Below are 12,687 nucleotides of genomic sequence, written 5' to 3'. Positions count from 1 at the left end.
AAAGGCATGGATGAGAAACAACTTTCTCCAGCTAAACAGCAGCAAAACCGAGGACCTTCTTGTTGGCACTCCACACCAGGTTCAGTCATCCTCCATAACTCATCTCACCTTCGACAGTCAGGTCATACCCCTCTCCACCACAGTCACAAATCTAGGAGTTAGGTTTGACCCTCACCTCACCTTCAACGATCATATAAAGCATCTGTGCAAAATCTCCTTCTACCATCTCAAAAACATCGCCAAGCTCCGCCCCATTTTAACCCTGCCAGATGCTGAGAAGCTCGTCCACGCCTTCATCTCCTCAAGACTGGACTACTGCAATTCACTGTTCACTGGGATCACTGGCAGGAACATCCAAAAGCTGCAGCACATCCAGAACAGCGCTGCCAGGATCCTGATGAGAGTCAGGAAATACAACCACATAACCCCCATTTTACACTCACTGCAGTGGCTCCCTGTCTCATCCCGCGTTGACTACAAAGTCCTCCTACTCACCCACCAATGCATAAACGGTCATGCCCCCCCTTACCTGCAAGAACTCATCACTCCCCAAACATCAACCCGCCCCCTCAGATCAAATAACAGTCTGTCCCTGCAGATCCCAAACACCAGGCTACGCACCATGGGCGACCGGGCCTTCGCCGCTGCAGCCCCTCGACTGTGGAACAGCCTCCCGGACCACTTAAGGGCAACACAGACACTAGACTGTTTTAAGACTGGCCTAAAAACCTTTTTATTCATAAAGGCATTTCCTACTTTTTAAAAAATGTATACATTTTCTTAAACTGTCCTTTTGTCCTTTAGCACTCTGAGATTCTGCTTAGAATGAAGAGTGCTTAACAAATAAAATGAATTATTATTATTATTATTATTATTATTACATTACCACGCCGACCAAGCTCACCATATCTCCTGGTATGGAAGACTACTTTTTCTCAAAATATACTCAATACTCTCTCCCTTGCCAGTCAACATGTCCATGTAGCGTAGTAGGGTTGGGCAATCGTCTACAAGCTTCCATCGTCCGATAGCGCACCCTAGCGATCTCCGATAGTCGATACTATCGGGGGGGGCAACTTTATAATAATTTTACAATAATACTTATTCATAATAATTTATCACTTTGAAAAAAATCTCGGTTTTATTTTTCATTTTTTTTCTTAAAAACGATAACGATGGTCTTCCCCTTGGACCAGCGTGAGCCTCCGCTGATTTAAGTTTCGATACGTTGGTGCCGGAGGCGCTGTCATGATGACACACGCTGATGACACACAGTAGCTGTGTTCGAAATCGTTCCCTATCACGGATATAGTGCACTATATAGGAGGCTCGCCATTTTGTAGTGTTGTTCGAATTCTCACTGGTTAATTTCATGCACTATATAGTGCACTTAAAATACCAAAAATTTGAGTGTAAATATGATGTTCCCTACGTGTTACTCCCGTATACCACAATGCAATGCGGTCGTGTTTTTCCGGAGGAGAAGAAGAAGCTGAATAACCGCGAAAACAAATACATTTAACGATGGAGTCTCTGGCTTTCGTTTAGAAATGTCAACAATTTATTTGGGATTTAACATAGAAAATGTAACATTCAAAATAATAAGAAAAACCTTGTTCAAGGAAATGTAACATTCAACATCAATACAACCTCCAGCTTTCCTCGAGAGTGCCCGGTTTGTTTACATGACGTGGGCGCATCTGTCTGCGTCACACAAATACCCGGCGCATTTACTGACGCAAATGACGTATAAATGAATGTTCAGCGTAGTGTCCGAATTCTCGTTTGTTCGTTCCCTATGTAGTGCACTATATCATGAACACTATATGGAATAGTGAGTGAGTGAATAGGGAACGATTTTGAACACAGCTCATGTACCACAGCTGTGACCCGGAAATGGTGAAGCGGGGTTTGATGTAATTTCGCTGTGCGAGCAGACCGGTAGGTTTCGAGCCCCTCCCCTCGCCTCTCGCAGCACTGAGTGAATACGGCAGGGCAAAAAAAATAATATATATATCGCCTTTTTATCGGCAACTTCAGATCATCGACGATGGAATCCATCTATCGTTTATAGTTGATAGAATCGACTAACGGCCCATCCCGATAGCGTAGTGTTATTGTGTCAGACTTATGACCATGGGGTCGCTGGTTCAAGTCCAACCTCAACCAACCATTCTTTGAGATATGGCATGACAGGCTTATTATAATGCTGTCGGTCATACAGTAGGCACCTGTCATGGTTGCTTTCAAAAATTTTTGCTTTGGTTTTAATGATATTGGAGTGAAAATTAAGTTTTGTTAATGCTAGATGTGTTCAACCTTACTGCCTACTTTTTTTGCTGGGTCGTTACGGGCCAGCTTTTCTCCAGGGATTGCATTTTGCTTTCCAGAAATCGTTTAACCTTATAAGGTGCAATGACATCTATAACTTTCACAATTTTCTGATTAAAGTTTTCAACAAGATCATCAGCAGCAAGCCTGGGCTTAGAGGTCAAAGAAAGGAGATGGCATTTTTTAAAAGTACATTTAAATGTTCATTGATATAGCGCTTTTTGACAGTATTTGATTTTGTCAGTATGTCGGTAATAAAATATTTATAAAAAAAAAACAAGGCTTTCTCCCATGTTGAGACAGTTTAAATGTGTCCAAAATGGTAAAACGATGTATTGCATACTTGTCATTCAAATCATCAGTACGGAAATTGAAGTCACCAGTTATAACGATTGCCATATAACTAAAACCATTCAAAGAAGGCAAGTTTGTCAAAAAGTGCATGTTACTGGCTGCTAGTATAGTTTGTCCGGAAAAAGAAGGGTCAGTTTAGCAACATCAGCCTTTCAGCCAACACAGTGGCAGAGCATATTTCTGACCTCTCAAGTAACATATATGATCAACTGCGTGAGAAAGCAAAACGTTTCCATGCATTCTCAGTCGCTCTTGATGAGAGCACAGACATCACTGGCACTGCACAGCTTGCGATCTATGTCCGTGGTGTTGAAGAGAATTTTGAAGTGATGAAGGAGTTGCTCACAGTGAGTCCAATGCATGGCCAGACCACTGCTCAGGATGTATTCCGCTAGCAGTGTGATGCCATTGTTGATGCCGGTTTGCCATGGAAGAGGTTTGCTGGAATAACAACAGATGGAGCGCCATCAATGCCAGGGAGGAAAAATGGACTGGTGGCCCTTGTCCAAAGAAAACTGGAAGAGGAGGGTGTGGAGGAGGTCATTGCTCTGCACTGCATTATCCATCAGCAGGCCCTTTGCAGCAAATGCCTGAAGTTTGACAATGTGATGTCTGTGGTTGTGAAATGCATCAACCATATCAGATCCAGGGGATTAAAGCACCGGATGTTAAGCGCCTTTCTGGAGGAAATAAGAGTCAGCATATGAGGATGGGCTCTACTTCAGAGGTATGTTGGCTCAGCAGGGGAAACGTCTTGAAGCGATTTTTTGAGTTGAGAGCAGAAGTGATTGCCTTCATGGAGAAGGTTGGGACGGCAGTTCCTGTGACAAGTGATCCCAAATGGCTCATGGACTTGGCTTTTCTTGTTGACATCACACAGGAGCTGAATGTACTGAACAAGAAGTTACAAGGCCATGGGCAGCTTGTCAGTGCTGCCTATGACAACGAGAGAGCATTCTACGCAAAACTCGTCTTATGGAAAGACCAGCTCTCTCAGACAAACCTCTGCCATTTCCCAGCATGCAAGGCACTCATGTATGAGGGCACACTATTCACTGTTGAGAAGTATGCTGATGCCATTGTGGAACTACAGGAGGAATTTGATCAAAGGTTTGCAGACTTCAAGACACACATAGCCACTTTTCAATTTTTTGCTGACTCCTTCTCTTTCGATGTGCAAGATGCCCCTGCTCTGCTTCAAATGGACCTCATTGGCCTGCACTGCAATTCTAAACTCAAAGCCAAGTTCAGGGAGGTGAGTGGAAAAGTAGACAAGCTTGGACAATTTTTGAGAGAATTGCCCCCCCCACCTTCCCTGAGCTTTGCAGGATGTTCAAGCGGACCGTGTGCCTTTTTGGGAGCACATATCTGTGTGAAAGCTCTTCTCCACCATGAACTTCAATAAGTCAAAGTGCAGGTCCAAACTTACTGATGAGCATCTTCAAGCCATCCTGAGGGTCTCAACTGCTTCCTCTCTCAAGCCAAATGTGCCTCAGCTGTGTGAGAGGAAGCGCTGCCAGGTCTCTGGCAGTAAGGAGTAGGCAAGCTAAGCCATATGTTCAGAAGGACAGCTCATGTTCTGACGAAGGTTCATGATTTAAAGAGCCGTTCATGTTCAAAAGAGCCATTCATGTTGAAAAAAGCATTCATGCTGCTGTCAAGCTAGAGAAGACTGGATACTTTTTTTTGGAATACTTGATGCAGCCCAGCCTCACCCAGACCTCCAGCGGCCCTCCAGGTAAATTGAGTTTGAGACACCTGCGTATAGCATATAACCGCGTTGGTCTGATTAGTTTAATTCATTTTTCACAATTTACCAGCTCTCGTTTTGAAGAAGAATTACCGCGCCATAAGTTTCTATGGGAATCGTGACAGTCTATACTTTCAACGTAAAGTCTACATATTTATCATTTGAAATTCGTCCCAGCCTACTATAGGGTATAACCGCGTTTTCTGATTAAAGTTTAATGTAACAGTAAGCTGACAACATCGCTAATTAACACCGCAACTTCTCATTAACCACACAAAGATCCGCCGGATACGCGCGTAATCCGCGCGTAATCCTCCTATACGTTTATACCGTACAAGTCTTTAAATATCGATTGCTCCTGCCAGAGGTCCGAAAAATTGCATTTCCCCATTATTGTCTTTCAAATGACTTTGAACTAACAGAAGCAAACTCGCGAAGTGGTTTGGCAGCAAGCCAGCCGGGTATATCCAGTTGTTTCAGCGCACGCACCACCACCGTGACATCATTGATATCACTCAGGTCCTACTCGCAACATAAAAATAAATAATAAATACCTTTAACAACCCCGCAGAAACCCTGTAAATGCTTAAATGATGCTCTTCATATGAATTATGGGTAACCTGAATTTGGGAGGTTATGCAACACTTGGGAGACGTTAATTGTGAAAATGGGCTATCGAAATCTGCATCCTCCTACTCATGCTAAGATATACTGATTGTGCTACTGTAATTTCTTTTCATAGAGGCAACAAAGCTAATCTTTTCTTTGTTGTAGGAATTCAGTTTACTTCTCACTCAACTTCGTGCAACCTATATTTTACAACTTAATGATCAATGAAAATAATTGCTGTAGATCAGCTGTTTGCAGCAAGACACACCATTCTCACATGTAGTAAATGGTAAATGGACTGCATTTATATAGCGCTTTTTCTGTAACCAGTGGCCACCCAAAGCGCTTTACAATATTGCCTCACAATCACCCATTCATACACACATTCACACACCGACGGCGGAGTCAGCCATGCAAAGGCTAAAGCCAGCTTGTCGGGAAGAGTTAGGGTTAGATGCCTTGCTCAGGGACACCTCAACACTCAGCTAGGAGGAGCCAGAGATTGAACTAACAACCTTGCGGTTACCAGCCAACCCGCTCTACCTCCTTAGCTACTACCGCCTTTTTGTAGTGCTGACAAAAAGGCTGATACTCAATATCTTTATCTAGCTTTAATATCTTTAATCCTTTATGATCTTTATTAGGTGTATAGATAGAAAGACAAAAATAGCACTTACCAATTGCACGGAGTTGTCCAAGCAGTTGTGTTCGCATCATAATGATGATCTCCATGGTTGCCTGTGACAGAAAATTCTTCTCACAGAATGATCGCTCCGAGCCATCAGTGCGGGCCTTCTGCCATGCCTAAGTACAGAAGACATAATGAGCGAAGTTTATGGGCAATCATACCATAAGGTTAAATACAACTTATTTTCAATGCTAGCCCCTTCAAATTTACCCAGATTTAGATTGATAGAACATTCAATTCCCCTTAATATGCAATATTTATTTGACCTGAAAAGTTCTCAAAAGAGCCATGTGGTCACTGAAGGTATTGGCAGCGAACCACTTTCTGCTGAGAAGAGCAGCCTTTTTCTGAGAGGCGTGAGTAGGAAGTGTGAATGGTTCATTGTTGGCCAGTGTGCAGGCGATGGTCAAGACAGGATCCAAGCACTTGAGCACTATGGCACACAGCACCATCTTGCCAAGGTATGGATCTATGGAGAGATCAGCCAGATGGTGACCGAGGTCGGTCAGGTCCTCACAAGGGTTCATGGCCTCTATATTCTGCAGGGGAGCACAGAGAGACACTTTTACAAGAAGTACTTTACCTAAGCCTTGAATTTAAAGTGAGATTGTGTACACATTCAATCAATAGGCTTATTATAAAATATAATGGGTGTTGTTGCTCTGCTGTAATTGTCTACTACATTTTACAGATTATTGTAGGACAATATTGTCCATATTGTTTCTCCAATTAAAACTAGTGTTTTATTTGATGACAATTAAAAGGTACAATATGCACTTTTTAAAACAACTCTAAAACACATTGTTTCTTAAAAACGCTCTTTGGAAGGCTAGAGAGATCTAGGTCCATTTCTCAGACTATGCAATCACGTAATTAGCAAGCTTTGGGGGGATGGAGAGAGAAGGTAGGAGAAAGTTTGCTAACACTGCCCCAGCCGAGGTAGCGAGGACTAACAAGGCTTGGTTACGGTCGTGGTTGATTGAATGGTTGTCGAGAAAACTGAGGGAGATCCAGAAAGCATTTGTTTCTAATTTGAAACTGTTTCCCAGCATGGTCCGCGAGTTTACACTCTCCGAATTAATATACCGTCTTGATTTCGCTCCCGAATGGGCCCTTTCGAACCCTACACATGTTGGGGGTTTTATTTTCATGTAAATACAATTAGACGGCGTTCAGGTTCCAGGGGCAGGACTTGGGTAGTTGTTTTTTTCGGTATAATTTTCTTAAATGTTCTACTAGTAGTTCTGCTTAACTAGTTCTACACTGAATCATGACCTTGCAATGCACTTGGCGAAATTTGCACTTGGAAATAGTTAATGGCATTTGTAGCCTACACTCAGATGTAGTCTACTCCTTCTTGCATGAGAGAGGCTTGAATAAAAATATAAACAAATCATTCACAGTATGCAAATTATTCTAAAGAGGTCTCTGTGCGTAGCAACTGCATTTGAACATAAAGGGACTCTAAATTATCTAACATTTTTAATTATCTAACTGCGAATGAACATAAAAAAACTCTTAATTCTCTAAACATAAAGAACGGCCAACACGACAGGTCGTTGAAGACATGCGAGCTGTAGATTTAGGATAACAACCTGTAAGTCTGCTTTAGTTTAGCTATGGGCCGTAGGCCTCGGCTAACTTAATACTAGAGCCCGACCGATATATCGGCAGGCCGATATTATCGGCCGATATTAGGCATTTTTCAAACTATTCGGTATCGGCATTATAATGGCCGATAAATGAATATAAAAAAAAAATATATATATATATAGTTTGTCCACCAGAGGGCGCTCTAACGCCCCAAACCCGCTGATTCAGGCAGAGTGAATGACGGAGATCGACGGAGATCGTCGGTGTTCATAGCTGTGTTCGAAATCATTCCCTATCACGGATATAGTGCACTATATAGGGGGCTCGCCATTTTGCAGTGGTGTTCGAATTCTCAGTGGTTAATTTCATGCACTAAAATTTGAGTGTACATACGATGTTCCCTACTTGTTACTCCGTATACCACAATGCAATGCGGTAGTGTTCTTCCGGAGGAGAAGAAGAAGCTGAATAACCGCGAAAACTAATACATTTAATGATGGAGTCTCCGGCTTTCGTTTAGAGATGTCAACAATTTAATTGGGAGTTAACATAGAAAATGTAATATTCAAAATTAATAAAAAAAACTTGATCAAGGAAATGTTGCATTCAACATCAATACAAGCTCCAGCTTTCCTCGGGATTGTCCGGTTTGTTTACATGATGTGGGAGCATCTGTCTGCGTCACACAAATACCCGGCGCATTTACTGACGCAAATGACGCTTAGAAATGTTCAGCGTAGTGTCCGAATTCTCGTTTGTTCGTTCCCTATATAGTGCACTATATCATAAACACTATATAGGGAATAGTGAGGGAGTGAATAGGGAATGATTTCCAACACAGCTCATGTGTGCAAGTGTGTTCATGGTAAGTTGGCAACTGTCACAAGACATACATTGCTTGAATAACAATTAAAAGAACATCCCCATCAATTCTCTAAAGTCGATAAGCATGACTTAATTCATGACTACCATGTCCAGTTTTGCTGTTGTTACGTGTTAGTTGAGAGTGAAAAGGATTTAAAGGATAACTACAAATAACCAATGTTAGGGAAATCTGTTTGTTTTGTTGCGCGATTCTGGATTTTTTTTTTTTATATATATCGGCCGATATATCGGCATATCGGATTTTTTAATCACAAAATATTCGTATCGGTATCGGCCTTAAAAATCCTATATCGGTCGGGCTCTACTTAATACCTACCATTATAATGTTCAAATGATCTGCTTAAGGCCCACCAGAATAAGTTGAATAAGTGATTAAACAATGGAGTTATATACCATAACTTCCCAAACTCTGAGCCTCTGTTCTTACACCTCATGCCTTTTACCTAGCTCTGTTCGATGGAGGCAGCTCTCTATATAACCAACGGTATAGTTGTTCCATAGTTCCACAGTTAGGACTCTATTTAGAACAAGAGTGTTTTAAATAGTGTTTTCTAGGGGTGTAACGATTCACTGATACGAATCGGTATCTGGTTGGATTAACACAGATGTGACTAAATCAATACATGGGTCCCTGAATTGATTTAAAATGACCAAGAATCAGTTGATGCACCGATTTAAACGTTACGAATCGCTTATTTCTTGTATGATTGTTTCGACATGGATGGTAGAGCTGGGCGACCCTACATAATAATCTACAGCTGTGTGGTATGTCAACTCTAATGCAAGTTATGATACTTGTGGCTTTTTCATTAGAATGAAAAGGAATAAGGAGAATAAACATGACTAAAGGTAAGCTCAATAAAACTTTAATACATTTAACTCATCCGTGGACATGATTCTGCCTGGATCAGATTTTCACACCTTGAAACAACTTCAATCTCACATACTAATGCCCCATACGCCACCAACATTGCAAGAAGGCTAATGGCAAGCAGGTTTTCACCAGCAAAGGTCTCGAAAATCTCCCATGTTTCCACTCTACAATGTCATTATTTTGTTTGGTTTTTCTGCTTTGATTGAGAAACCCCTCGCTACAGAAATCTAATATTTTACCATAACTTACCTTTAACCTTTGGCATACTGACGAGACCACTACACACAGATTAGAGTGGTGAGCACATTGGATTGATAAACAGGGCTGTTCGGACACATGTTCGCTACCTCTACGTACCTTTAGCATCTGAACAGCATCATTGATGATGTGAATGTGTGGCGGCTCTGGTGCTTTGGACAGGAACTCGGCCACAGAGCAGTGAACAGGAACCAGTAGTTTAGTGTAGAGACATAGTTCCTGACAAACACAAATTGTTCGGTTGACAAAATAGGACCAAATTACTCAAGTCCTCAAATCTTGCCCAGAGTTTTCACCATGAGAGATTCTTATGGCGGTACCTATCATGACTAGGTGGCTAATAATGCACACACCTAATGCCTGAAAAAGCTCTGGCCAATTAGCAGGCTAACATGCTAGCACTCAAATGTGCCAAAAGGATAATGGTATGTACACATCATGTACCTGCATAGGCATCCTTTTAAGTTGCGGAACCGGGAATTCTGTCATATTATCAAACTGGGCCTGGCTGTAGAGGCCAAAGTACATACCAGGCTTGCATCGCCCAGCCCTGTCAACACATAAGCAAGGAAATGAACTAGATTAATGAAATGAACATCAGATTCACAGCTCAAAAAATAAGATCTTGCATGCAAAACAGAAATAACCAAGATGATTACTTTACCTCCCCATTCTTTGTAGAACACTGGCCTTCGATATCCAATTCACTTGTGCCATGGACCCAAACAATTTCTATAGCAACAAAAATAATCAAATTGTATAAACCAAATCTTTTTTTAAATCATCTCCTTGAAAATCTACTATATTACCTCTTTGACTTTTCCTGAGTCGATGACAAAGACCACATCTTTAATGGTGATGCTTGTCTCAGCTATACTCGTAGAAAGAATCTGTAAACCGGAGTACAACAAGTTAATTATTTTAAATCTTTCATTGACTTGTATAGTGTCAGTACTATCTAATGAGTCTTGTTTTACAAACATCTAAAGGGAAATCATTATCCCTGTTTGAAATAGTTCCCACCCACTAACACAATAAATACAACATTGGGCTGCCTCTGTGTTACATGATGGCCTCTTATCATTCACTTTCTTTGTTTTTGTTGTTATTCTTCCCATATTTTCTTTTTCTGTGGCTCTCTCTTTAAAGATCCAGAGCATTCAGAATAAGGATCCAGATGCCACCTGGATGATTGGTTGCACCCAATAATTCCAGTCAATTCACTTAATGCATCTTTTATCTGCTCTCTCTCATTTCTTCTTGACTGCTAACCAGCCCAGACCTTTGTACAACAGCTTAAGTCAGTAATCCTACAGTACGTGTATGTTTATAGTTATTTCCTTTACGTTATCACTTTTGGGAAAGGAATAGATGCGTTTGGGGTACCATTTATCACGTAGCATTTTATCCGAGGACAGGAAATAACGGCGAGTTTCCACCAGTGGGTGCGGCAAGGCGCAGTGCGATTAGGTCCGGTAGTGTAGGTGCGGCTAGGCGCAGCTCAGTTACGGCTCGCGTTTCCACCGCCGACAGTCCCCTTATGTTAGGGCGAGGTTTAATCACGGCTAAGTCCGGACCCCGCCCACATTTGGAGGTGGAACGTGAAGTGTTCCGGAACATTTGATCAGATCTGCATTTAAATTTCATCCTGTCGCTTTTACCCTTCCTATCTAACTCTACATTATGACGATCAATCGTCCAACAGGTCCCCTTCGCGACTTGTACAATGAGATGGATGCCCTTCTCAGCTGCTCTCCTGAAGATGGCACACCACTTGTAGTTCTTGGCGACTTCAACATCCTGCCAGAGAAGTTACACTTGCCTGCAGCAACAGAGTTTTCCGTCCCCTTCTCCTCCCAACCACCGGGTCGGGAACCAACTTGACCTGATATACACAAGTTCCTCCTGTGGTACCTCGGCTCTCTCCGTTAACCCTCTCCCTGTGTCTGACCATCACTTTGTTGCTTTCTTTCTCCCCTTGAAGTCCTCCCCCTCCCTCCTCCGTAATCCTCATATTGCCACCACCCGCCGTAACCTGAAATCTCTCTCTTCCTCTACTTTTGCACCAACTGCCCTGTCTTCACTTCCATCTCTCATCACTAACAATTCTCTCAAATGTCCACCGTGGAAGCCTCGAAATGTATGATATCCTCCCTCTCCTCCTCGGACTCCCTCGGTCCCTTCTACTCTAGACCAGCACGATCCATGCCCCCCCCCCCCTCCTTGGCTGTCCGAATCTCTGCTTATAGAGCAGAGTCGCGGGCAGCTGAGAGGAAATGTGAAAGATCAAATATTTCACCCCCACTGTGTCAACAGAAAAATCTGCCTTCTACCGGACCGACATCAACTCCTACCCAAGGAAACTGTTTTCCGTGTTCTCTTCCGCCCTCCCCGACCCATCACGTTCCTTTCTCCCTCACAGCCGATTACTTTGTAACCTACTTTACCAAAGTCTGTTGCTCTAAGGTCTCTAACATTAATATGAGTTCCCCTAGCCTGCCTATGGTCCCTGAGTAGCTGGAAATGGCGTGTGAAATGACCACTAGGTATCTTGCTCCGCCTTTGAAAAAGGAAAGTTACCTCCCCTTTCTCTGCCTTGCCCGCTTAGAGAATTTGGCCCGCCAATGAGACAATGAGCTACGACTGTGCGAGCGCCACGTGTGTGTGTGTGTGTCTGTTTGTGAATACACTAGGGTTGTCACAAGAACCGATACTTCGGTACCAATTCAATGCCGACACGAAAAAATTATTCGATACTTGCTTTTTAATGGTAACGTCAGAACCGAAAATACAACTTTTCACTCGGCGAGCTGGGTCGATTCTTGGCGGAACTGACGGGGGCAGCATACGTGTGAAAGCAGCACAGAGCAGTCAGCGGCGCTGAAGAAGAAAACCTGCCGTCCTCAGCAGGTGTCACACGTCGGCTCGTCGACAAGACAGGGGCTAAGAGTCGCGTGTGGAAATATTTTGCATTCCAGGCGGATGAATCCGGAACAATTCTAGACTCAAACAAGCCAACATGCAAACAGTGCCTAAGAAGATTTCAAAAAAAGGAGGAAGCACGTCAAACCTGGCCAAACACCTCAAAGACAGGCACCCTGACTTGTTTAGAGAATTCAAGGTGAGTGGGTTTCCGTTTACTATCACTGTTGTGTCACATTGTACGTTAACCCGAATATGCCTATGTTCCGTTCCGTCATTTGGGCATGAGAGTCTACTCTCTCGCTCAGTCGCTCCCTCATGTAGATGTTTAAAGTAATGTAATGATACTGTCTGCGTCATTATACGTAAGGTGACATGATTAAACTAAAAGTTTTTTGTTTTGTTTTCCTTTACCAGACCTGC

At 42.7% G+C, this 12,687-nt stretch overlaps 1 protein-coding gene across 3 annotated transcripts in view; it reads right to left on the bottom strand.

Moving 5' to 3' along the window:
* ythdc2 (YTH domain containing 2) overlaps window positions 1-12,687 on the bottom strand; it is a 225,158-nt gene that overhangs the window by 75,884 nt on the left and 136,587 nt on the right. For all 3 annotated transcript variants that reach the window (XM_060059908.1, XM_060059910.1, XM_060059909.1), the window contains exons 18-23: window positions 10,152-10,232; window positions 10,007-10,074; window positions 9,787-9,892; window positions 9,442-9,561; window positions 5,999-6,271; window positions 5,722-5,848 (exon numbers count right to left, since the gene is read on the bottom strand). In XM_060059908.1, coding sequence (XP_059915891.1) covers window positions 5,722-5,848; window positions 5,999-6,271; window positions 9,442-9,561; window positions 9,787-9,892; window positions 10,007-10,074; window positions 10,152-10,232 — 775 coding nt within the window. The remainder of the gene's footprint in view (window positions 1-5,721; window positions 5,849-5,998; window positions 6,272-9,441; window positions 9,562-9,786; window positions 9,893-10,006; window positions 10,075-10,151; window positions 10,233-12,687) is intronic.

This window comes from Gadus macrocephalus, chromosome 8 (genome assembly GCF_031168955.1).
Source record: "Gadus macrocephalus chromosome 8, ASM3116895v1".
NCBI classification, from domain to species: Eukaryota; Metazoa; Chordata; class Actinopteri; order Gadiformes; family Gadidae; genus Gadus; species Gadus macrocephalus.
Note: the sequence above shows the minus strand (reverse complement) of the source record. Positions and strands in the feature narration are given on the sequence as shown.